The sequence below is a fragment of the Pseudomyrmex gracilis genome, unplaced genomic scaffold (assembly GCF_002006095.1).
Source record: "Pseudomyrmex gracilis isolate BER0280 unplaced genomic scaffold, ASM200609v1 scaffold_168, whole genome shotgun sequence".
NCBI lineage: Eukaryota > Metazoa > Arthropoda > Insecta > Hymenoptera > Formicidae > Pseudomyrmex > Pseudomyrmex gracilis.
This window is the reverse complement of record NW_018020752.1, coordinates 227,823-252,385: the sequence shown is the minus strand read 5'-3', so window position 1 is coordinate 252,385 and position 24,563 is coordinate 227,823. Positions and strand designations below refer to the sequence as shown.

General features: G+C 36.6%; 8 protein-coding genes and 1 non-coding gene across 19 annotated transcripts in view; 5 read left to right on the top strand and 4 right to left on the bottom strand.

The window, feature by feature from the left end:
- The first annotated feature begins 175 nt into the window (after positions 1 to 175).
- On the top strand, positions 176 to 1,702 carry LOC109857676 (histone RNA hairpin-binding protein). Of its 3 annotated transcripts, none has more exons than XM_020434232.1 (3): positions 176 to 422; positions 586 to 1,232; positions 1,435 to 1,702. In XM_020434232.1, the coding sequence occupies exons 2-3, from the start codon at positions 670 to 672 to the stop codon at positions 1,574 to 1,576; spliced, it is 705 nt and encodes a 234-aa protein (XP_020289821.1). In that variant the 5' UTR covers positions 176 to 422; positions 586 to 669; the 3' UTR covers positions 1,577 to 1,702. The 3 variants fall into 3 exon arrangements, with proteins under 3 accessions (XP_020289821.1, XP_020289819.1, XP_020289820.1); XM_020434230.1 differs by having other exon boundaries at positions 582 to 1,232; XM_020434231.1 differs by having other exon boundaries at positions 176 to 456; positions 582 to 1,232.
- A 904-nt stretch (positions 1,703 to 2,606) lies between these two features.
- On the bottom strand, positions 2,607 to 3,954 carry LOC109857690. 2 transcript variants are annotated; one of them, XM_020434263.1, is made up of 3 exons: positions 3,772 to 3,954; positions 3,377 to 3,665; positions 2,607 to 3,225 (listed from the first exon to the last, which is right to left on the bottom strand). In XM_020434263.1, the coding sequence occupies exons 1-3, from the start codon at positions 3,933 to 3,935 to the stop codon at positions 2,665 to 2,667; spliced, it is 1,014 nt and encodes a 337-aa protein (XP_020289852.1). In that variant the 5' UTR covers positions 3,936 to 3,954; the 3' UTR covers positions 2,607 to 2,664. The 2 variants fall into 2 exon arrangements, with proteins under 2 accessions (XP_020289852.1, XP_020289853.1); XM_020434264.1 differs by having other exon boundaries at positions 3,389 to 3,665.
- A 289-nt stretch (positions 3,955 to 4,243) lies between these two features.
- Positions 4,244 to 5,889, top strand: LOC109857691 (phosphoglycerate mutase 1). The gene is made up of 3 exons (XM_020434265.1): positions 4,244 to 4,438; positions 4,895 to 5,392; positions 5,481 to 5,889. Exons 1-3 carry the CDS (start codon positions 4,339 to 4,341, stop codon positions 5,645 to 5,647), a joined length of 765 nt encoding a protein of 254 aa, XP_020289854.1. The 5' UTR covers positions 4,244 to 4,338; the 3' UTR covers positions 5,648 to 5,889.
- A 671-nt stretch (positions 5,890 to 6,560) lies between these two features.
- Positions 6,561 to 8,876, top strand: LOC109857674 (ras-related protein Rab-24-like). 2 transcript variants are annotated; one of them, XM_020434226.1, is made up of 4 exons: positions 6,561 to 6,838; positions 7,369 to 7,509; positions 7,684 to 7,964; positions 8,078 to 8,876. In XM_020434226.1, exons 1-4 carry the CDS (start codon positions 6,762 to 6,764, stop codon positions 8,194 to 8,196), a joined length of 618 nt encoding a protein of 205 aa, XP_020289815.1. In that variant the 5' UTR covers positions 6,561 to 6,761; the 3' UTR covers positions 8,197 to 8,876. The 2 variants fall into 2 exon arrangements, with proteins under 2 accessions (XP_020289815.1, XP_020289816.1); XM_020434227.1 differs by having other exon boundaries at positions 6,565 to 6,838; positions 7,421 to 7,509.
- LOC109857673 (S-adenosylmethionine mitochondrial carrier protein-like) lies at positions 8,826 to 11,621 on the bottom strand. The gene is made up of 8 exons (XM_020434225.1): positions 11,463 to 11,621; positions 10,745 to 10,879; positions 10,269 to 10,425; positions 10,028 to 10,137; positions 9,603 to 9,843; positions 9,345 to 9,483; positions 9,019 to 9,262; positions 8,826 to 8,916 (listed from the first exon to the last, which is right to left on the bottom strand). Exons 2-7 carry the CDS (start codon positions 10,811 to 10,813, stop codon positions 9,136 to 9,138), a joined length of 843 nt encoding a protein of 280 aa, XP_020289814.1. The 5' UTR covers positions 10,814 to 10,879; positions 11,463 to 11,621; the 3' UTR covers positions 8,826 to 8,916; positions 9,019 to 9,135.
- Positions 11,622 to 11,755: 134 nt separating this feature from the next.
- On the top strand, positions 11,756 to 15,784 carry LOC109857670 (Hermansky-Pudlak syndrome 1 protein homolog). Of its 2 annotated transcripts, none has more exons than XM_020434212.1 (8): positions 11,756 to 12,639; positions 12,730 to 12,998; positions 13,155 to 13,627; positions 13,746 to 14,370; positions 14,581 to 14,725; positions 14,882 to 14,995; positions 15,080 to 15,168; positions 15,253 to 15,784. In XM_020434212.1, the coding sequence occupies exons 1-8, from the start codon at positions 12,514 to 12,516 to the stop codon at positions 15,428 to 15,430; spliced, it is 2,019 nt and encodes a 672-aa protein (XP_020289801.1). In that variant the 5' UTR covers positions 11,756 to 12,513; the 3' UTR covers positions 15,431 to 15,784. The 2 variants fall into 2 exon arrangements, with proteins under 2 accessions (XP_020289801.1, XP_020289802.1); XM_020434213.1 differs by having other exon boundaries at positions 11,757 to 12,639; positions 14,605 to 14,725.
- A 77-nt stretch (positions 15,785 to 15,861) lies between these two features.
- LOC109857672 (BRISC complex subunit FAM175B-like) overlaps positions 15,862 to 24,563 on the bottom strand; it is a 24,343-nt gene continuing 15,641 nt past the window's right edge. For 2 of the 3 annotated variants that reach the window (XM_020434222.1, XM_020434223.1), the window contains exons 2-7: positions 18,710 to 18,984; positions 18,461 to 18,551; positions 17,847 to 18,306; positions 17,425 to 17,641; positions 16,896 to 17,272; positions 15,862 to 16,594 (exon numbers count right to left, since the gene is read on the bottom strand). In XM_020434222.1, coding sequence (XP_020289811.1) covers positions 16,525 to 16,594; positions 16,896 to 17,272; positions 17,425 to 17,641; positions 17,847 to 18,306; positions 18,461 to 18,551; positions 18,710 to 18,796 — 1,302 coding nt within the window. In that variant the 5' untranslated portion in view covers positions 18,797 to 18,984 and the 3' untranslated portion in view covers positions 15,862 to 16,524. The remainder of the gene's footprint in view (positions 16,595 to 16,895; positions 17,273 to 17,424; positions 17,642 to 17,846; positions 18,307 to 18,460; positions 18,552 to 18,709; positions 18,985 to 24,563) is intronic. The other variant, XR_002250533.1, reaches the window with a different exon arrangement.
- Trnal-cag lies at positions 19,240 to 19,323 on the bottom strand. Its single transcript has one exon. It is a non-coding gene; the product is annotated as a tRNA-Leu (tRNA).
- LOC109857671 (hexokinase type 2) overlaps positions 20,904 to 24,563 on the top strand; it is a 16,173-nt gene continuing 12,513 nt past the window's right edge. Inside the window, exons 1-2 of one of the 4 annotated variants that reach the window (XM_020434216.1) lie at positions 23,076 to 23,330; positions 23,922 to 23,999. In XM_020434216.1, coding sequence (XP_020289805.1) covers positions 23,223 to 23,330; positions 23,922 to 23,999 — 186 coding nt within the window. In that variant the 5' untranslated portion in view covers positions 23,076 to 23,222. Of the gene's footprint in view, positions 21,091 to 23,075; positions 23,331 to 23,566; positions 23,666 to 23,921; positions 24,000 to 24,563 lie in introns of those variants that run through there. The other 3 variants (XM_020434217.1, XM_020434219.1, XM_020434218.1) reach the window with 3 other exon arrangements.

The following is a 24,563-nucleotide window of genomic DNA, read 5'->3' as shown; positions in this document are numbered from 1 at the left end:
TGACGCAAAATATAGCGTTTTGGTAACCAAGGTGGGATTTTGGAACGTATCCCGTGTAGTTCGCGAACACGTAACGTGGACATCGCGGCGCACCTGGACGAGAACCAACGGCAATTTGCGTCCGTGACCGCTCTCTCGGTATCTGTCTCTGTTTTTTTCAAATCGCTGGCTTTCGTACTGTCAAAAAGGCGCGCAAGCAAATTGACGAAAGAAGATACGGATTGCAGTTTGTAAAATGATCGAATACGCGCGTTCGTAATTTCGTTGTACAAAAGAGATAGAGAGGAATTTTCTCTTCGCAATCACGGTTGCGCGTAAGACAGCAACGACATACGGAGGCAAGAAAATTAAAATTTCTCCGCGAACGGCGTTTTTTGATATTTTGCACGAGGATAAGTCACAGCGTTGGAACATCTGTTCAGGTTATGCTTTGTTAAAAAAACACTCTACGCGCGTGTACGTACGCAATAAATATTGTAGCGCATTCTTTCGAGCGTGAATTTAGAATAAATAATATCGCAAAATGTATATACGTATGTATATACGTATGTAAACATATAAATATATGTGACGTTTCACAGGTAGCCGAGTGATATATAAATTTATTGACAACCGATTTGTTGATTCCAAAGTGGTTAATTCTTTAAAAAAGAAAAAAAATAAAGAAAAATGGATCCTTCGTGCGAAGAGGACGAGCTGTTCGACGAGATATTGTCTATGAATTATAAGACGATCGAGTCGCAAGAAAGCGACGAGAAAAAGAAGAGCAATGTAGAGAGCAATGGTACGTGCAAAACTGAGGAAACTGCAAATGAGGTTCGCAAAGATGTTCAGGAATACGAGGATTGGAGCACTCTGAGCGACGACACCCCACCGGATCACGATGTAGAAGATGCGGATAAGGTGCAGGACTCGGATCATTGTCCGGATCCTGTGGAAAGTACAAATAACATTAGATACATAGAGTACAAAGATAATGTGAAGAATAAACCGGAAAATGCGCACGTTTGGCGCAAAAGGCCAAGACAGAACAGTGCGGATTATAAAACAACCAAAATCTTTCGTACGAGATGTGATTCGAGTGACTCTAGCACGACTACCAATTCGTCAGAGAACGGGAGAAAACCTATAGAGTACGAAACAGATCCGGTTGTGTTGGCGAGAAGACAAAAAGAAATAGATTACGGAAAAAATACCATTGGATACGATAGATACATTCAAATAGTCCCAAAGTAAATGTTGTATATAAAAAATAATTAGTTATGGAAAAAGAAAAAAATATCTAGATTTTTGCATATAAATTTCATTGCTATGTAAGACAAATTTTGTTTTTTTATTTGCTTTTCTATATCTCTTCTCATGTGGCTCTTTAATTTAGTTTTTTATTTGTTGTAATTAAAATAAACTTGGGAATTTTTTATTTTTTTCTTTCAGAGAAAGACGTACGAGAGAACATCCGAGAACGCCGCCGAAACATTTAAAGTACAGCAGAAGAGGTTGGGACGGCATGGTAAGACTGTGGCGAAAACAACTTCATTCTTGGGATCCTCCTCAGGAGAATAATAAGGTCGACTAGGTTTTTGAATCTATTTTACGTGTCATTTTTAGTTGAAGTATACATACTGCCAATATATAGATATAATTTTTCTTTATTTATATACCTTCTATTGTGCATTATTTTGTACTTTTCTAAGCAATTTTTTATCATGTTAGTGTGTGTATAAAATAACTTATATTCAAATGTATATCGAATGTAAAAAATTGATTTATGTACATATGATTACGTTTTTTTTTTTCTTCACATGATTTTTAAAATCATATCAAAAACAACAAATTTTGAGGAAAACTTTCGCATAAATCAATTTTGCGGGGATGTATCGAGAAGTGTACATACATCAAAGTCTTTTGGAAGAATATTTAAAGATTTTCATTTTTCTACGCATAAGATTAGTGCAAGTTGCGCAGAGTGTTTTTAGAAAAAACGTTTGTATCTGTAGAAATATTTGAAGGTAAACTCGAAATGGTGCAATGTTTTTCTTTTTATATATGATTTTTGATTTTACAAAATTCGAAAACAGCAGAATAAGTACACACGCATCACAACAGACTTGAAAGTCTTCGGAAAACGCTAAGGCTGGATCAATTTTGACTTTCGTAGCGGTAGATAGGATGATGCAACACGTCCCTAATCGGTATACGCTGTTAATGGTAATCTTCTGAAAGTTAATGTACAAGTTTTTGGAATTGCCTGATGTGAAACTAATATACAAATAATCTAACTGTAATATAACAATCTAGAAACGCATTTATAAAAATCTTGTTACGCGGATTAAAATTGATGCAGCCTTCAGCGCTGCATCCGAGATAAAACATCTACGAAGAATAAGTAAAGATATTGAAGAAAGACCTCTATAACTGTGACTTGTTGCGATACAAATGTCATGTATAATTAATTTACATTAAAATAAACAAAAAAACAGTTGCGTACATATGTATGATACAAAAAAAATATCGTTTTTTTTTTTTTTTTTTTTTTTTTATAATTTACTAAATTATTCGATATATTTTTTACATATATACAAAACACTCTACGTTTGTTACTAATTTTTGTTATACAATTATATTTGTTTTGTTTCAGATCTATCAACAATTTAATAGAAATATTTATTTGAAATTTAACGCTTTAAGTCTTTCCAAAATGGCATTTAATTTCTGATTGGTATTCGATTCTATTTCATCTATTCGTCTCATCAATCTCATTTCCATGTCATGGAATTTATTGTCAATATAGATTCTGATGTCTGTATCCAAATTTTTACTATTCTCTCCGCAGTTCGGACGCTCTTTTTCGTTACCGTCTCTTCTTGCAGTCTCATTTTCGCATTCGAGGGAATTTGATTTTTCACTATCCTCGGCACGATTTCGATTTTCCTTCTCGTTATCTGTTTTTCCAATTCTATTTTTACATTTGAGGTAGTTAGTAGCAAAGGTTTCCAAATCTTCCAGCTTGAAACACTCTTGATTCGTAATTTCTTGTTTGTTGTAATAATTAAATACCTTCTTTGCCATTTCGGCTCCTTTGCTCGGCTTGTCATTGTTATTGCTAAGAAAAGTCTGAATAATCTCATAATTGAAGGCACTCGGTTTTGCCTCTTTGACAGAATCAGTCAAAAACAGTCTTATGCCATAAATCCACATAGGGCCTTTACTTTTTATTCTGGTAAACTGTGGTGAAAAAGTAAATTATACTTACATAAAGTGTGTTATTATATTATTATTATTACATAGTTTTATATATAAACATTACTAAAAAAACAAAAAGCTGTAAAATGTGTAATATCTTTGTAATATCGAGAAGGTAAAGTTTTCCTCTCACCTTAATACTAACTTCAGCAGTGGGAGGTTGCATTGTTGTGTCTCCAAAAAAAACGGTATTTTCTAAACACTCGTCTATAAATTCTGCAAACACCGTTGTTTCGTATTCTCCAAATTGTTTAAAAATTTCAAGAACCTCGCCCTCCGAAACAACAGCAACACGTGCTATCTTTTGACAGTTTGTCATCTTGATTTCTAGCATGCACGGTTCTGTGCAAGAATTTATCGTAGGAGATACCGGTTGCAGAGCGATACACGTCTCAATAGAAACTACGTCTTCATAATTAATGCTGTAACACATATAATGACATTATTTCTCACTGTGTTGTGTTAATTATTTCAAAACTTAATGAAGTGCGCATATACAATCCAATGTTTTCATTTATTTGCTATTACCTTGCGGGCGCGTCCTGCAACGGCACAGTGGTGACGGCGTCGCAAAATTGCTTGTTATTGACAATTTGCCAATTGCAAGAAATCAGCAAGGAATTCTTGCAGAATTCAGGAGACAACAAAGTGTGCGATTTACTGGTATTATCGTTGGCGGTTATTATCTCCATAATTATAAATTGTGATATGTCGAATGATCAAGCGCGAATACAAATGATCATCTTTTTTGTGAGAACTAAAAACTCGTTCGAGATCTCGCGATTTTTTGATGTTTTTTTTTAAATAGTTCTTTGCTTTCGCGGATCGCTCCGATCATATAAACCCGTACGTCAGCTCACGTCAGCTCGAGTGTCTCCACAAAAGAGCTCTTTCAACCTCACGCAACGTTTAGTAATCGGCAGTGTCAGTAACCAGAAACTTTGTAATTCCCTGTATTTTTCGTTCCTAGTGTTCGCAACGCCCTCTAAATTATTTGTGCTGTAACCGCATCGATTTGTTCACACGATCCGCGAAATTGCTCGCAAATTTGTCTGTCGTTTACTCCGGCGTTCTTCGTGCGATTTTACAGGAAACATGTCGAAATACAGGATAGTTATGGTTCGCCACGGCGAAAGCGAATGGAATAAGTTGAATCTTTTCTGCGGATGGTACGACGCCAATCTGTCGGACAAGGGTGCGTAAATATCATCCGGGGTTACGTATCGAATTCGTCGCTTTTCAAGGACAAAAGGTCGCACGACCTCTCTCTCTGAGTTTTTTAATTTGAATGAATGATATTGTGACGTAACAGAACCCGTCAATGTTTTTAAAAGTATTAAATTACATCGGACGAAAAGATTAAATGGCGCAAAACAATTAAAATGCAAAAACAAGAAAAAATCAAAAATTTTCTTTCGAAAACATAAGATGTGATTGCGTTCATTCGTTCACATCAAGTTTCTCTGTAAAAACAAAGTTGTTTGTAAAAAAATCTCACGTTCTACATGTTTTATTTGATCTTTTAGATAATCTCATTCTGCTCGCAGAGTGTGTCTTTCTTTATAAAACACAATGCAGGACACACCTCTTAATAAACGATACTTTGTACATCAAAGATGCTGCTGTCTGTACAATACAAAATCTCTTGCAGGCAAAAATGAAGCTGTGTCGGCAGGGAAAGCTCTGAAGGATGCAGGTTACACGTTTGATGTGGCTCATACGTCAGTTCTAACGAGAGCACAAGAAACCCTGAAAGCAATTCTAAAGGAGATCGGCCAGGAAGATCTACCTGTTCAGAAAACATGGCGACTGAACGAACGACACTATGGTGGTCTTACTGGCATGAATAAGGCGGAGACTGCTGCCAAATACGGTGAAGAGCAAGTGCAGATCTGGCGTAGATCGTTTGACGTGCCACCACCTCCAATGGAACCGGATCACAAGTATTACGAAACGATAGTGAAGGATCCGCGTTACGCTGATGGACCAAAACCTGACGAGTTTCCGAAATTTGAGTCTCTCAAGTTGACCATCGAGAGAACGTTGCCTTATTGGAACGAGACGATTATTCCCCAATTAAAGGAAGGAAAGAGAATCATTATAGCTGCCCATGGAAACAGCTTACGTGGCATAGTGAAGCATTTGGATCGTAAGGAATTCCATTTTTCATCAGTTTACGTATTTATTTAATTATATAACCATACTAATTTTTGTTTGATGATATTTTGTTTAAATAGAACTGACTAACGATCAGATTATGGGGTTGAACCTGCCGACTGGCATTCCGTTTGTGTACGAACTGGATGAGAACTTCAAACCTGTGGTTTCTATGAAATTCCTGGGTGACGAAGAGACCGTTAAAGCAGCGATGGCCGCGGTTGCCGCGCAAGGAAAGGCCAAATAAAGAAATTTATTATAAAATGAGAAATTTATGCGTTGATCTGCATAATTGTTAAAAATTGCAACCCACTAATTGCGTCATCATAACGTAGCTCAATAAAGAGCAATAGATATGTTCCAGATTGAAGAAACATTTCTTGTAAGAACAAAAAGATGTTTACGAGTCTACAAATACGATGAGTATGTAAAAATTCACGTAGTTGTACATTAATAATTAAGAAAATAAACGATATTTATTTCAAATAATTCCTCACGTTGTTATTTTCGTACACGTTTTAAAAAAGGATATGTGTAAAACGACGTGCATAAGTTATTTTACTACGGATGCACTTTCGATTGTACGCAACGACGCGTGTGGAATGGAAAAATTGTTAACGGTTTTCGCAGACTCTTAGTCCAAGAACAAGGAACGACTTTCTTACATGTCAATCAAGAGGTAGTGCCTCGCTCCCAGTTCACGCTCAACGAAGTCACTTTGTATAGTCACGTGTCTGACGTGACGTAATGACCTTTGACGAAAGGTCATTGACCTTTGGCGAGAGGTCATTGACCTTTGACGAGAGGTCAATGAACTTTGACGAGAGGTCATTGACCTTTGACGAGAGGTCAGTAACCTTTGACGAGAGGTCAATGAACTTTGACGAAAGGTCATTGACCTCAGTGCAAGGACATCATTCACATCTGCAATCGGTCGTTGAATATTTACATTTTAACTCAACAGAACTGACCAATCGCATCGATTGATTATTCAAGATGACCAATCGCGGTTGAAGCATTTATTTTGTATAATCGTTTCTTCAGAGCTACGTTCCAAAATCTTACCTTGGTTACTAAAATGCTATATTTTACATCACTTGTACTATAGTTTTCGGTTACCAAGATAAGATTTTGGAACGTATCCCAGCATGTGTGCGATGTTATCGCATCATTAGCGAAAGAAACAACATGGCGACTGTTGGTGGGCGGTGGAGAGGAGTGTGTATGTTCGTATAACCTTTGCACGGCCACTTTGCCCATATGATACGCTAGACGCTAGAACAAAGCTATCATCGATAGTCAGTGACATTCTGATACAGACAACATGAGTCGCGTAGATTTGAAAGTTGTATTATTGGGCAATGCGACAGTGGGAAAAACAAGTCTTATGGAGCGATACATACATGACACGTTCAATGACAGTCGACCTTATCAAAACGTAAGTGGTTTTATTTGAAGCATTATCAAATTCATCAGCATCGTTGAGTCGATACGACAATTTGTTGAAACAAAGAAATGACGTAATAGTTTTTCTTGAAATCCTTAAACTCCTTCCTGATCACAGAACTGTTCTTCTTGGCTGAAACTCGTTTAAATTTTCTTGTAATGAAATAAACAAGCATCAAGATAGAAGAATGTGTGTGTGCATCACAAGAAAAGCAACACTTTATTTTTGAGCGTTTTTCTTGTAGTTCCAATTACTGGTACTTGCTATTCTCTAGTAGCTTATCTACAATAAACAATATAAGTTACAAATGTTTGACAGTAACAATATTTTTTTACTTGCGTTGTATCAATATGCAATCAGAATTCAAAAAAAAAAAAAAAAGAAATGCGGAGAAGAACAGTCCTAAACAATTTACAAAAGCACTAACACGGCACGTCTTGTTTCTCATAGTCCGCAACATTGTGGAAGGAAATATTGTAAAGTAATAAATATTATGAAAATTTGCGTTGTAAAAACTCTAGATGGGAGGGAGGGCATCATATGCGAATTAATACTGTTGAAATTATATCGCAGACAATAGGCACTGTGTTTGCAGCGAAGCGAATACAGTTGGATGATGTGTCGCTTGTTATGGGAATATGGGATACTGCGGGTAGCGAGAAGTAAGTTGATATTTCTCTTATTACATTTTTTGTGTTATCAGTCGCTCGGATATCTGAACAGTTAATACTGTGTATACTGTTACACACCATGTCGTCAAGAGGAACATAATTTTCTTAAATATTTCTTAATATTATCTTAAAATTTTTATAATATTTATTTAATAATATTATCAGATACGATGCCATGACCAGAACGTATTATCGAGGCGCAAGGGCTGCCATAGTGTGCTACGACATCACTAGATCGAGCACGTTTCAACGGGCGAAACACTGGGTTAGAGAACTCAGAAGCGTCGAGGAAAATTGCAAAGTGTACCTTTGCGCCACGAAAAAAGATTTGTACGACTCGGGTCTTCCGTTGGACGATCCGGATTTACAAAATACCGTAGAAAGATACGCGAACGGTACACAGACCAAACTTTTTGTAACGTCTAGTAAAACGGGAGAAAACGTAGGTAGGTAGGAAATATGTACTAGATATTTTTACCAAAAAACACTTGTGACAAATGCAATTGGGTATCAGTTATAAAATGTGTGCGTTTATTCAAAATTTTCATTTTCTTTACAGTCGAGTTGTTTAACGAAATCGTAAAGGATTTCGCGTCCAATCCCGAAAACTTGCAACAAGTAAAAGAAAATGAAATAGTTCTAACGAGAAAATCCGAAAGAAGGTATTGTTGTGCATAGATTTAAATAAAATTAGTATTAATACTCGTTCTATTCTCTTTTAAGCCTTTTTGTGATCAAAGTAATTTATCTGAGATTATTCGAGCGACCTGCGTAATGAGGAATCTTTTTAATGTACAATTCAAGAACCAATGTTTGTGATACAAGTTTTGCTCAGTGACATTTTATATTCTTATAATCTTATTTTGTATTTCCAACGCTACGTAATAATACAGAATAATCTAAATTGGCAAAATTTGAATTGTAGAGATCTTTTCGATAAATCGTAAACTTCTATAAAGTTAGAAAATGCAACATGTAAGATCATAGAAAATGCACATGTAAGATCTTGAGTGAAACACTGCACTTGATATGGAATTGAGAGATATTCTTAAAGATCGTTGTTGATCGTTATATATATATATGTATATAAATATATACATATATATATATATATGTATATATATATAAGGTTAAAGCTGATCTTTTGTGCAAAGTAATTGAGATTGTAATCACATTTGTATTATCGCAACTGTGACCATAGATAAGATTCGTTGCTGGTGCGCCCTTGAATATTGTGTATCGTGACACGAAGTTTCTTTTTCAAAAAAGAAAAAAACACAAAAGTTTCCTACGTTGATTCTTAACGCAGTGTTTTCTGTATGTATTTAATAATACCAGGAACTTACGTTTCCCAAAAAGTTTTTTTTGGGGAGAAGACGAAAAAGGACAGCCTGAAAACTGATAAATGTGATCTTTTAAGCTTTAATATCTTGTAATACTAAAGTATTAGCAACAAATAAAATTTTTTATTTTAATAAATTCTATTAATTTACAAATTACCTTCTGAAACCAATCCCAGCAAATATCACGTTGAAGTAGGACAGAGCTCAAGAGATATCCGCAAAATGTGCTTAAAAGCTTTCGTAATTATTTTTTAATTATTTAGAAATTATTGACCTATATGTCGGCGAATCTTTGTGAGAAGTAAGATATACAAAGTTCTCTGGCTTGCTCGTAAACGCCAAAGAATATAAATCCACCAATGGTAAATCCGGTTACTCTCGGAACAAAGCCAGCGAACAATCTGAAAGTATTGCGTGCAGTTCTGGTAGACTACGCATACCTATATGTGTGTATAAGAATTATATAAAATTTTCTTTTCTCACCCTTTTACGCCGTTACATTTGTAAACCTCCTTCAACATTGTCGATATTTTAACTTCTTCTTTTTCAGCGGACGTGCTGGATAACATAATTCTCGTCTTTGCAACGTCCAGTGGTGTTGTTAAGGCAGCCGATATAGCAACTGAGACAAAAGATGAATATTTTAATTACGTCATTATAACTTTTTTTTATTCGTAAAATATTTAAGGAAAGTTATCTTAACGCACAAATTCGCAAAGTTATATAACATAAATATTCTACCTGACGCGGCTCCGCAAATAGCACCTTCCATTGGTGTGCAATCACGTTGGCTTCGTCGAGTCCAGTAGAGCTTGAAATATTCCCACAACGGCATTTGAATCAGTCCAAACGGCAAGTCTCGAAGTACGGTACTTCCGTAACCGCGATATAATGTTCTTAAACCTAAGTGATTTGTATCGGATAGAAGAGCTTGTTTTCTTTGTTTAATCACCTCCACAGGTACCCGAACCAAGCAGGCTGTCTGTATATAAAAGTCGCACAAGATTTCGATACAAATGTCATACAACATACGTTTTGATGTTACAAAACTTACAAACATATCTGTCGTACATACTAACGTGTAGAAAAAAAAAAAACAAAATTATCACACAATGAGATTACGCATCATATCATGTGACAGTGAAAACAAAACTGTAATTGCTCACCACTTCGGAAGATGATGCCGCAACCATGTGTATAATTGAGTGATACTGTTCCGGTATACACGGCTGTGTATACTGTTTTATGCCCTCATAAGTAATAAAAAATATAGCAGCTGTAGTGTAACACACAGTGTGTATATTAATTAATATCAAGGTTACAAAGCGCATTTTCTCTACAATATCTTTTCTCTATCTTTTATTTTCTTTATATCTTGTGTATTGATGTATAAATATTATTACATACCTGACGGAGCAGAACCCAATATCACAGGTCCTATGCCTTTGTACAGTTTCTTGAAACCGCCAGATTGAAAGAATCCATGCTGGCTTTGCAAACGTGTTTTAAGAGTGTCCAACGGGAACAGTGTCACGTCACAAATAATTCCTGCAAGAGCACCTGACTGACATCAAACATTAATATTATTGTTTAATATAATTGACTTGTGTGTGTGTGTGTGTGTGTTGCATCAGATATAAAATGCCGCATGTAAATTAAGAATGTTACGTAAGATGATTTTTTTTAATGCTTCAAAAACACTGCAAAAGTAATATACGAAATATATAAAAATTCGCTTTAATTTATAAAAATTAAATTCCTCTTTATAAAAAAAACTATTTAATTTTTATCTCATTGTCGGTATAGAAGGGGAAGCATCGAGTTGGAAAAAAAATAACAAAAGTCATTATATATATATATATAAAACAAATAGTGACACTTACGACAAAGGACGTGAATAGAACGTCTCTCTTTGAGAGATTGTTGTCAGATCCCTCTTGTTCGTGAAACATTTCTGCTTCACGCAATGCTCTCCCGCGGCAGTTACGAATGTCGAAGTTTTGAGAAACGTCATCGAGCTGATGGGAGAAAAAGTTAGCGGTATCTAATCAAACGATCGCGTTCAAGGAACTCGCAATCGTTTCTATTCAAAGTTGTTCGGGGAGCTAGCTATCAACACTACATCATGACGTAACTGATGGGTAGTATTTTACATTACAGATTCGCGCTATCGACGCTGTCGCTTTCAAGGGTAGAGCGTTAGCGTTTGCGAGTTTGTATGAAAAATGCGGATCATATATAAAAATGCAACTGTACACCGCGGGGTCGCAAAAAAAGTCGACGTTAAAGGTCCAATCGATGCGGTTACAAACACAAAACAATGTTTTATTGTTTATTGGTTAGAAATCGGTTGCTGTGATTAGAAAACGCTTAACGCTAACGCTATTTGCTGTTTATAGAGTTTGCATTTTCTAACGCCGTCTCTCAAACGGATGATGTTTCCCAATTAACGACACAAAAGTCACTCCGTCTTTATTTCTCACTGAATATTGAACAAAGATAAAAATAAAAAAAGTTTCCGCAGATTTGCGTTAATAATTGAAGAACACCCAGGAGTTAGCGTTGATAATGAGCTCTCTCCGCGAACGAACGGCATCCTACCTCGTGTCACGACGACGAGATTTTTCCGACGCACGGAAAACTTTGCGCTATCATGGCAATCGATAGGTAACAGCGGGTTGGCAGTCAAAATACACGATAATGCTCTACAATATATTCATGATATTTTCCTTATGTTTCGGCTCTCTTCGCGCACATGCAAAATTATTACGCGCATGGATAATGCAACCAGTGAAGAGAAACACGTGTTTTGCGTGTACATACGTATATGTATATGTACGTGAGTTATGTAAGCTTTGTGAATCGGTTTACTATGATTCATCCGTGTCGTCTGCTGCTTGACTGTGGTGACACGTTTTGTGGCTCCTCGTGTCTCTCGTGACGCGTTCGTCCAATCTACCAAATCAAAACATATAGATTAAATAAAAGTTACTTAAAATAGATTCTACAAGTCTCAGGCAACACGTGTCGACTGCTTTTCGTCGTCGTCGTCGTCGTCGTCGTCTAACCTCAAAACTTGTTCGCGGGAAGAAAATAAAGGTGATGAAAAGTCATACAGGTAGCGCCAGGTATTGCCGGAGGTGTCATCTATGAACTATAGATCTTATCAGACACAGCTGACACGAAAGTGTGCGGACCTTTTTGGACACCTCGCAGCTTTGACAGCTGGCATCAAAAGTGCCGAGTGCCGACAGAGAGACAAGTGCGTTATGCTATTGTGTATATGATTCTAGCGAGCCGTAAGAAGAAAGAAAAGAAGTTTTGTACTTGTTTGTTCGAGAGAGAGAGAGAGAAAAAAAAAATCTGTAACTTAAAACTATTACAAGGGAAAAAAAACAAACAGTGGGTATACAATTGAAAAACAAATTCCAAAAGCATGTCGAAATTCGCGTGAAAATCTCAAGTCAAATAAGATTACCGTTGTTGTTCGAGCGAAATAAACAAAGCGGCAATAAATAACATTACAATGTGCGCATGATTGATTGTGGAACGCCTTCTACGTGTAAATGACAGTTTTTTTTTAAACATTAAACGTTCAAATATAAATTGTGTGCTGAGAATAGACAAGTAAAACTTCGAAATTGTAAACGGAATGAGGGCTGTACTGATATTTGATCATCTGAACGATGTGTTGTTCGCAAAGTGTAATAAGAAATTCGCGAGTCACATCGTGAAGCTCGCGAGAACGCAAGGTTTGCTCAACAGTCAGGATAACAAGGTAAATTTCAATAATATATAATTGAAATACAATACATTACCGCTTCTCGAACAATTAAATATAGTTTTTTTTTTATTTGTTTTTCTATAGGATGTCACAGACTTGGAAACGTCTTTACTGAGTCCTAACATCATAATGCAGTTGTTTTCACCCATCGTTACCTCACAGCATGTGATGGCTTCTCAGTTTGGGAACTCCTATACATCGATGAAGTTTCAAGATGGAACAAACATGGTCTTTGATGAATACATTGGTTACACATTTATATATTTGGCTACAAAAGAGGTGGAACTTATGAGACGTACGCTTGGAATATGCGTGTCGATTGTGCGCCACGTGTGTGGTCCGGATGTTGCGATGTATGTAACTGATATACAGTAGATGTAAAAGTACAATACAGATCTAAGAATAAAATATAGATGAAGAATGAAATAAATAACAAATGTACGTGTGTGCAAAATAATTTTTAATTCGAATGTAAGCGGCTAATCCGCCACTTTAATTTCTGATTGCAGATTGAAAACCAACTGGCAGAAAGTGGGTCTGGTGTCCTCTTTGCTGGATGCGTGGTGTGACTTGAGAAACAGCGAGCAGAGTATGCTGACAGAAGCGGTGGAACAGTTGTCAGTGAATTCAGAAGTATCTTCTTCGGTCCTCAAAGTACTGCACGACGCATGCGACAAGTTGAAAAGTTCGCAACCCGAATTCAACAACTCACACATGTTGCTTCTGGTTGGATCCAAGTTTTTGTCACTGTACTCCAGCAAAAACGCTCACGACTTGTGCGCATCCGACATCTTATTGATGATCCTACTTTGTTGGACGGTAAATAAAAAGCGGAGGCACAATCGATTCGAGAGTAACGACGACAATAACGACAGCGATATCTTGTTACCGGAAAGCGGTTCTGTAAAAAACGACGAAATGAGACTAAGTTTCGGAGCTAGACTGGCCACTCCTACTTCCGAAGACATTACGAATCTTTTTAGTAGGTTTTTTTTAGCGTATTTCTTATAATAAAGAATTTTAGCAATGAGTAAAGAATAAGGAAATTTTTTTTTCAATAATTTCGACGAGATTATATAAAAATCCTCATCTTTTTCTAGGTTCGAGAGATCCTTCGGTGACTGAGGGACTTTCATCCTTAACTGATGACGATCTCTACAGTCAATTGTTGCTTCTTGGCTCTCAGCACAATTATACGGCCAATGCGGTTCACATCTTCGAGCTATCGGATTCCATCAATCTAATAACAATAGTCGAAGCTACAAATCTTTCCACTTCCTCAGGATTGTGCGACAGTTTCTATTATTTAAATCTGATGAACAACCTGCAGTTTCAAAGGGATGTTGACGAATTGAAGCCAATCTTCGAAAACCTCGACGCGTCGATCAAGAAGGTGTTGGAAGGAATTAAGAAGAATCGTTCTAACGTTGGCAACGATGTCGATATGTGTCAAAAGAGATTGCAAATAAAATGGGACTTCGTTCGAAAAAAGTACAACGACCTTCTACGCTCTCGAGATCCCGAAGTGGTCGTGCAGATCGAAGCCAATACTTCCGGCTTTGTGGAAACCTTGAAAGAACTACTACGTCTGACTTGTTTCGATCGGAATTTTTTGAAGCAAGGAACCGACGTTCTCACCACGGTCGGCAGGCTCGTTCGGCAAAAGCTGAGCGACTTCAGTGACTTTCTGAAGGTCAAAGCAATGAAGAACTTCACGCTAGGATCATATCCTTTTATTTAAAAAAAATAATAATAAACAGCTGGAAGTGCACGAACTCGTTTCTTTTCTATATCGATATTTTGAATACATTATATTTTACTCTTTTTGTTTGTTCACGATGCTTGCGATTTTCCAGAAAATGTCGAATTGAAAGTTCTTTTTTTTTTATGGAATGCATTTCGCTCCATATTGTCTCCTTAATGTTAATCTTTTACGAGAAGTTCCCTAACTATCAACAAGTATCTCGAAGAGTTTCCAGGTCTGGTACATTTCATCTACATCGACAGAACGACTCACAGACTCGTGGCGCCCACGCTAGACTTTACGAGCACCGAAACGCTTACTCTTACGATGAAAAAAGTTAGTTTTCCGTTAAACTTAGCACCAAACACTAAATCAAAATACCAAAAAAAAAAAAAATGTATCGATTGCATTTTCTGCACGAAAAAGAATCGTAAAAATCTATTTTCACAAATAGTTTCAACGACTTTATTAGTTTTCTTTCTGTCTCTTAAGATTTGGAACATGGTCGAGCAAAGTCGAATACATCTGCAGGAAGGCCATTTGTCGGTCATGTGGAAGGACACCACGTTCAATTATTCTTACTTCTTGTGGTTCGAAGACATTTCCGTACGTATGCACTTCAATTAAAAAAAAAATATCGTGCATATGCGTACATTCTATAAATTTACTTTGTCATTTGTGTATTTTCAGGGTTACTCACCACCGAAATGTAAAGTCTATCTTAATTATGTGATGAAAAATTTTCCGGTACCAGGCATACTCTGCGGAGACTATTACAGGTAATTTTTGTATCGCGTCTTTTTATGCGTCTTTCAACTGTGTTTTTTAATGAAATTTTTAACTTGTTCTCTTAATTTTTGCAGAAAACTAACCGAGACGTGTTTCCCCAAAGTCTCGCCCAACAAAGTACGAATCTACGAGCTCTACTGCGTTCATTTGGGACTGACCACGTCGACTTGCGTTTTGGAACACTCTCGGCGATTGGCAGCTACCATCTGGGAGGTTACTGGAGTGCCAAATAATCTCGCGGATATATTCTAAAAAAAATTTTCTCGAGCAAATTAACGCAGGTTAAAATTTTGAAGGATTCTGGATTATTGCGTAATGTGTTTCTTTGATCGCTATTAGTTTTATATTTTTGTGTTTTTTGTTTTATTTTGAACTTACGAATATTGTTTTACATTTAAAACTGTGATATATATTTAAAGTTTTGAATTCTTTTTCTGTTAATCAGAGCGAGTCATTTGTTATGTCTGTTTTGTATAATTTTTAGGCTGTGATATATAAACCTGCTTTCTCAAAATTATCAAAAATGAATATATCGCCAGGATACAATCGAACTTCATCGTCGTCATATCAAACTCCAAACAAATTTATATAGAAAAAAAAAAAAAACTTAAAAGTTAACAGAGAAGAGCTTTACTTGTTCGAAAATTTGTTGTTATTTTACAGTTTTTCTAACCAGACACTCTCTTTTCGTCTATGTTATAGTTTTGTTAAGTCATTCCATAGATTGTTATTATTGTTTTATTTATATATATATTATTTATTTCTATTGAATATAAAACGTCATTTCTCTCTTTCTCTCTCTCTCTTTCTCTCTTGTATTCTTTATTTACAGAGTTCCACTTATTCATCAATGCATATAAACTAATGTAAGAGCTTCTATGTTATTTTAATTTTATAGCAAAACATGTTATACAGAGTAACTTAATGGCACACAATAAACACTATAAATAACTTGGAATAAGATACAAAACCTTAAATTTCTCGAATCCTTAAAGATGTCTTATCAGTATTTTTGCAGAATTTAAGGCACCTGCAATAGAATAATTACAACAAAACATTCTAACTGCCACTTCTCTCCTAATTCTTGCTTTTAATTGCCAAATTAAAATAAGCATTTGTCGAAGATTAGCATTATTTTTGAATTTCTTTAAAAACAACATTTTCTTTTCGAAGTTTTCTTTCTGGTGATACCTCCTCCTCTTAATTCTCTCTTTACAACATCTTACTCTTATATAATACTGGCAAATACCTCTATCTTTTCTTCCTCCCTTCTTTCCATTTGCCATTTTTGTTTTTGAAATTTTATAGGACAAAGCACAAATTTTTCCACTGTTTGATTTCTCCGCTCAAATATCTAACGACGTCACTGTGTTGCATTTCTCCGTATGTGTTTTCTTTGTTACCTGGCTACGGGACCTGAGGTACAGTAAAAACAAACATCTTTAATTACAATTTGTTCTACAAAAATATTTTATTTGTTATATAAAAATCTTTTATTTGGTGTATTCGTTTCGAAAAACAAAAATAAAATAAAATATTTGTATTGAATTTTCTGATATTTTTTAAATAATATATTTAATGACTGAGTTTTCAAGGATAAAAAAGAAAGGAAAGAGAGAGATCAGAGACAAAGTGAAGGGAAGAAGAAAGACATTTTGTAACGATCTTTTTGCTTCTTCCTACATTTTGTTTCCTTTGTTATCTCTAGTCTCTTTACCTTATAACGGAAGGGGAGAGGGATGAGACAGCGGAGCAGTCTGCGTCGGAGAAATCCTGAAGTTCTGGGGTAGTTTCGCGAGAGGAATGCGTCTGTACTGTGATCGGAATTTGTCGAACTTTCTTCATTCCCGGATTAAATTCGCGATTACTCCTTCCGCTGCCCCTGCCTCTCCCTACGCCCACTTCGCAGCAGATAGGCTCGGTTGTGATTTCCGGAACGGTACGTCTGCTATTAGGTGAATTGTCGCGCGCATCTTGTTGCTGGTTTGCAATCTCCAGTAGACTGCCGCGGCCTATTCGGCCCGACTTCTCCTTGACGCTCTTAGCGATGCAGGCGGCGGTATTGCGGCACGGGTTTTGATTGCTCGGCTGCACCTAATACGTTTCAAATAATTAGATACGTGTTCAATCTATTTACACTTCTAAACCAAAAGATTTTTTCCAAAACATGAATTTAAGAGAATATATGCTTCCTCTCTGAAAATACAAGTAGCATTCTTTTTAAAAACTAAATTTTGCTCACTTACCTTCGCGATTCTTTCGCATGTTTCGCCATTGATTCTCGGCCTCTTTGTTAATTGTTGTTCTTGAACCTTGGCTTTTAACTCGCGAACTTGTCGTTCTAGCTCGGCCACCTGCATATCAGATTCACACACTTTCGGAATTAACGACGTCAAGTGCTCCTGAGCGGCTCTTTGAATAGCCATAGCAGAATCCACTCCACCTGTTCTTGTCACATCTAAACTGAAGAACGTATATCCGACTAATTGATGATGCATCAATAACTCAAAAATAGAATATCAAAGTATCAAAAATAAACATCTTCTATAAGAAAAAGTAATTTACACATGGTCTCACAGTTTTAGTTTACAGAAAAAAAATCATATGTAACACTGCCAAACCAATGTGCGTTCAATACCATTTATTAACTTGATAAGTGTCTACTCACCTCAGTGATTTTATCAGTTCGGTGAAACTGTCTCTCACATGAGCGGACTTTCTGTAAGGCGTTGGTTTATAATCTGAACCATCGTGTCTGGAAGCGTCGTCACCCAAATTGTTTATCCGCAAAGGCACCGGTTCAAACGCTTTTTGTTTGCGCCTGAGAAACACATGCCGGAACTTGTGAGTACCACCCGTTTCGGATATGGAGGCGTTAAGAAGACAAGTGAGAAAGAAATCCTCATTGCAGTCATTCTCGCTAGAAAAATGGGACGCGAGCTGCTTGTGGAATAATCTGTCCTTCAATGTAGGAATTAGACTGCTTGAGTTTCTGCGGAAATGAAACCAACCGATAATCTGCTTGCTCTTGTCGCGCACAAAATTTTTGACCTTCTCCTTGTTGATCCGACAACTGGTTGAATCGTGCACAAGATCGAACAGAGGACACGTCATTATAGTCTCCACATCTGAAATTGCATTAAACACACACACGTGTTTACATTGCGGTTTATTGTTTATACCATTTCTGCGTTGAAAATAGATCCCGATTCTTTCATATACTCGAAACTTCTTTCATTGTTTACATGTGAATGTGTAAAATATCAAGACAAATACACTCACTTATGTGAATTTTGACAGTTTCCACTTGATTGTCGGAATCGGTGTAGGTCTTGACGAAGAACTCGACAACTTCTCCAAGCAGAAAACCGACCTACAAATATCACGAAACGTTAACTTTCGCCGAGGTTAGTCCAAAAGGTTATGACACGAGTAAACGCAGATTCGATTAACAGAGACGAGAGCTCTTTCCGCTTGGATAAAATCGCAGCGCGTTGACGTGCGAAATTACGTAAGTAGAGGTTTTTTTACCTGGTCGCCGACGCTGCGCACATTTTCGAAAAATAGCAGCGAAAGCGCAGCACCTGAAATTGTGACGAGCAAGTCGCCGTCCGCCATGTTGACGATGATCCACCGCCTGTCTCACTATCTCTCACTCTCACGGCTCTTCACGGGAACGTTCCGACGTTTTTGACGTTGGTCGCGCACGCGCCAGTTTTCAGAGAATGTGTGCAACGTTGTTGAAACGTCGGCAAACGATTAGAGGACGAATTTATGCGAAACACTCATGCACACATTCGGATGATCTAAAAATAATTTCTCAATTTTATCTAGTATTATTTAAAAATAATAGACTTACAATATTCTATTGCGGTATAAATATAAAATTTTTACATATTTTATAAATTATTCTTTCTCTTAAATTTTATTTAGTTTTTCATTTTACTTTTTTCCCGCACCCACAATGTGACATCGCGAGTATAAATACCGGCAATAATAAAATAACTAAGTAAATCCCAACCCACGCGTATATTCGTAATTTTACAAGAGACAAAAAAAATTGTCAGAAGTGGGATTCGAACCCACGCCCACAGAAGTGGACTGCGACCTGAACGCAGCGCCTTAGACCGCTCGGCCATCCTGACTTTGTGTAAGCGTGGTCGCGGCAACGCTCAGTCTGTCAGAAACCTGTCGAATCGTACATTTTCAAATAGAAAGAATTAAAAAAAAAACAAATTCTAGGGAGAATCAAAATTATTGGAAACTTGCAAGCTAAAAAGTGAAAGATGAAAGTTCTCCACGAGACAACAGAATTTTTATGCGTCACGATATAAAATATATTATGTGTAACAAAAAAAAATTCCCCGACGGCTACTGCGTAATTATTTGGGATTTCCGGAAAGATAGACATAATACAGTCATAATACAGTCGGTCAATAGATAGACATAATACAGTCATCTAAGATCCGTCAACAACTTTCATATCTTCGATATGCTGAGTTCAAAAGTCGCTTATATTGGCCGTGATTCATGTTTCGGAGATACACAGCGTGAACAACAAGAACAAAAACTCGTTATAGAATTTGAAATGACTAATGTGACTGTTCAGAGATTACAAGTGATGAAATAACGGATCTGGCAGAGAATGGGAGAACTCGCGCTCAATACGTATTGACATAATATGAATTAATTGTGTGTAATTATTATAATATTAATACAAATTACTTATGCATCTATTATATAATATGTGCATTATATGTATTAATTTTATTTACTAATTTTGGTTTTATACATTCTCTTATACGTGGAAGAAACATGCGGATAAAAATACAAGAATTTGCAACAAATGTATACGCAGTTTTAAACAAACAAGCTGTTCTCGAACTTCGGAACAAGTACTTAACAAATGCTAATAAAACGAGTTATGTGTTTCGAGGGGGAGGAGATGAAATTAATAAAATATTTTTCGCGAAAAGAAGAATCGCACCTTGTGTATGTGTGTGTGAAAATCAAGAAAAATATACATCATCCCTATTTACATACTGAAACTCGGCAACAACGAAGAAGATTATTGCCGCACGTGTGGCTGTTTGATTAAGAAAAATATCTGTAAACAATTTTCACGACTTTTTCAATAACATCACGTGATTCGGCGCCGCCGGGGGAGGGGCGATGTGTCGATCCGTCGCGAGTCGATAAAAATCGATCAGCTGATCGATGGCGCCATCCTCCGGCACGTGTTTCAAATTACGTAAGCAGACGTAAGTATTTCGAATTTTGCGTCGAACGTTTCCGATGAAACCACGTGTGAACCCCACGTTAAACCAAACGTGGTTCACTCTCAGTGGTCACGTGGATTCGTTAGCTCTTTATTCCGCGAACTCATTGGTCGCGATTCGCGTCTATCGCGTCGGTTGGCGATTACTTGCGATCAGGAGAAAGCAATCAGAAATCGAAATCCTGTCGTACAATTTGAGCGCTAATTGAGCGTTCACCCTTTCGCTAGTTTAACATTATTCGCGCAAGTTTCTCTTTTGTGAGAGACACTTTAATTCCATCTCTCTGTCTCCGTTGCTCGCCGAAAATATCCTGCGCGCGTGCGACAAACGCGCGCAAACACCTATGAGATCGCGTTCGCGACAAGAAGACGCACACGCTCAAAGATCACGCTCGGCTATATTTGCGATCGCGAACATCGGCGCAAGTGATGTAAGCCTTCACAGTGATCCCGAGAGAGTTGTGATTGTCTGTCGTTAATCACAGATCTCCATCGACGTTTGTGTGTTGGCGTTTGTTGTTGTTTTTTTTTTTTTTTTAATTTTTATTTCGTTTTTGTTTCTCTCTTTTCGCGAACGATGACCGAACAAGCCCGAAACCATGTCGGAGAAAATTGGGAGCACATCGACCAATCGGTGAGTCGGCGATCTCTCCCTCCTTTCATGGCACCCTTAACCCTCGTTGCGTAAGTATCAAGGGTTTTTTTGTTCTGCGCAAACTACTAATTTCAAATGTTTCATCGGACGTTACGCGCGCAACGATCTTACGAAACTGATCCGAGTGAGAAATGTTTCATAACACGATAATCCGAAGAGGTATGTGTGAACGTTTTCGATGACGCGATAAAAAAAAAAAAAAAAAAAAAAAAAAAAAAAGAAAAAATGAAATAGACACCGAAACTTGTTCCAAACAATCTAATGCCTGATAATCGAAACTCGATTTCCGTTCCTCGACACTCAGGAAGTGAAATCACTCGAAACTTATCGCGTTATCTAATCCGACCGAATCGTAACAAGAAGCAAGATCGAAATCAAGATCATATTCTTATGACAAATTTTTAATCTTTGCATTTTGTGGAGTGATTGACATTTTATTTTTTATTTCTATCGTTTTCAACATCGCGATTTTGTTGTGTTGTCACTATTTGTTTTTCTATAACAAATGACAAATACTCAGACGAGAGGAAAAATGCCGCAAAGGATGAGACTCTGAGTCGCTTCACGTTTCTTTGATGTTAACTCATTTGGTATCTAAAAACAAAAAAAAAAAAAAAATTGTAGTGCTGGGATTATTGGAAATAAATTGTGGTCGCGGTTTCAAAAGTTTATTTACCGCCGTAAAGATACGACAATTTATAGAACATAATCCAAGATGTTTTTATTGAACAGTTTGCGCTCAATATTGCGCGGATAAAGAGCTCTATATAATTTTTCTTCTAGCTAAGAAAAAAACTCCGTTAATTTTCTTAGAATTTTATTATCTATGTCAGCTGCGCATTAATCGCGCGCGCGTGTGTTATCGTAAAAAAATGCGGGAAAGCAATAGTGCGCGATAGAATTTTGTAATTTTTCTTCAATATTTAATATACGTGTGTATATTAAATATACACACGTTTTCAATTTATTCTTAGAGCGACAATGCACTCTGTGACACGCGTTTGAATTTCGTGCCAAGGACAAGGTGAGGACACGGCATTTCATCTGTCGAAATGAAAATCCTGCTAGAGATAACACACGGAATACAGTATTAGATTACAATAATATTTTGAAGTATTCTCTTGTAAATATATGTTTCAAAATTGTTTAGAACCGTTTTGAATTCTTATGAAAAAAAAAAAAAAAAAAGAAAGTTTGCACAAATATCACCGAATCTGCAAATATTTTCACTTTCGAGAAACACAAATCAACGCAAATTATCTTATCGATAGAATACGTGTGTATTTGTATATAAGAGAATCATATCAATTTCATTAACTTAACAATATTCGATTTATCAGAAGAAGCTTATTGTATCAGCTTATTGTATTTGGGAGAAAGCTTTCACAATTAAATGCGTTATATTTTATTTCATAATTAAAAGTTTTAATAACAAGTTTTAAATCGCTCTTTACAATATTTCGTCAATTTGTTGTTACGATCGTTTTTTTTTTTTTTTTAACTGAAAACGACAATTGTCTTTTTTTTCACGCGATGGATTATATATAATAAAATTGAAAATTATTATGTTACTCAAGAAGAAAATTACAACGTGACTAATGACGCCGATTCGATTTATTATGTTGCAAATCACAACGACGAAAAATATCTCTTCGGGATTTTCGACAATTTCTCGAAAGCGACAACGCGCACGAACGCAATTTGCCTGGTGTCGCATAATTGAGCGTTTTCAAATTTTCTTAACAACAAATCGTTCTTAATAACTGACGCGCAACAATCGCGTCGAATTCGTTTTTTGATTTCTGCACAAACCTTGCCACGCTTAAGGTAACATTCGCCAGCGTTATTTCACCTGGCGTATTGATTTTTAGTGTTCTTGTGCTATATATATTTCGAAAGGCGAACGCTTTCAGATGGCGCTAATAACACGCTGATCAAAATTATTTCGTAAGATTTTGCTCAGGGTCAGATGTCTCTTGATATCGTTCACAGACGGTCCGCAAACAGACAGTGCGGTCGTTTACAAAGTATCGAAGTCTTTTTCTCGGTCGAGCGTAAGGAAGTGAGGAAAACGAGTAAGATCGAGGGTGGTGTCGAGGTGAGCTGACGATATGAAAACAAAGAACAGATCATTGTTCAGCAAGATATGCAGATGTTACAAGAAAGGAACATCCCGGAAAAATGATAACGGTGAATTGTCTCTAAATCCAACGGTCGAGGTAATTTACACAAGTTCTTTCGTACATCAATACAATAAAAAAAAAAAAAAATAAAAATAAAAAATAAAAAAATAAAACATAAAAATAAAAGTGTTACAAATTTCTTCAGTATTATTTTGTTTTCCACTATAAAAATAGCATCTTATTTCGAAAAAAAAAAAAAAAACAAACTGTGCACTGTACAGTTTTTCTCGGCGCACTTCATTGCAATTTCCATATGTCTCCATCAGCGTGCCGTTTCATTCCCGTCACTTTTTGACAAAACAATCAAAAATATCAAATATCAACGTGTTTTTGCGTACATGGAACACGGTTACGTACTCGGAGCAAATTTGGTATAACTCATTGTGTATAAATTATATTAATTAGACACAAAAATAAAATTGTCGAAATATATGTAGCGCGTAATGTAAGATTTTTCTATTTCTTGGTTAGATAATAAAAACGTTGCGCATTATGGAATTTCGAGAATTTTTTGTTAGAGATATCTTTGCTTAAAAAAACAAAAAAAAAATGTTCGAAGAAACTAGATATAAAGAGAAAGAAAGAGGGAGAACGTAAGAGAGCGTAATCTTGGCATACTGATTCCAGCCGATTACGGTGCTCGTTCGGAGACCGTGTTGCGACAACAATGAAATGGAGATGTGCACCCCCGAAGTATCTAAACAGGCAACTCAACAATGTTTCTCATCTCGATTACACTCGTATTTAATTAGAATTACCCACACACACATACACACACAGTAGATAGTTGGTAAGACTTAGCGCTAAGAAATTAAATCAAAGTTATCGCACGATATGAGAGACGGTCAGTCAAGTAGCGAGAAATGAGCGCATTTCGACGCGTTGACAAACAATAAGTGCGACGCATTTTTCTAGCGAAATCAGTATCGCACATGGTGTCACCACCGATTGAAACGTTGAATATGAATCGCGGCTGTTATCTCGCGTAGGTTTTCCCCGAAGGTTGCTTAAAACTCTAAAACTTAAAACTCTAATTCTCGATTTTTTGCCACATCTCTTTTTTTGTTTTTGCAACGACAAGCGTCTTTTGTAGCGCTTTCGACCGGATTGAATCGTTCGCGAAGCGATTAATTAATCAATTGATTTAAGCAACACAATTGCGCCGAATGATATTCGCGTTATTAATTTGCCGGTCGAAAATGCCATTGAACGCGTTGTTCCACAACCGCGTGCGAATCACGTATCTACGTGCGGAGACGCGTGGATTCG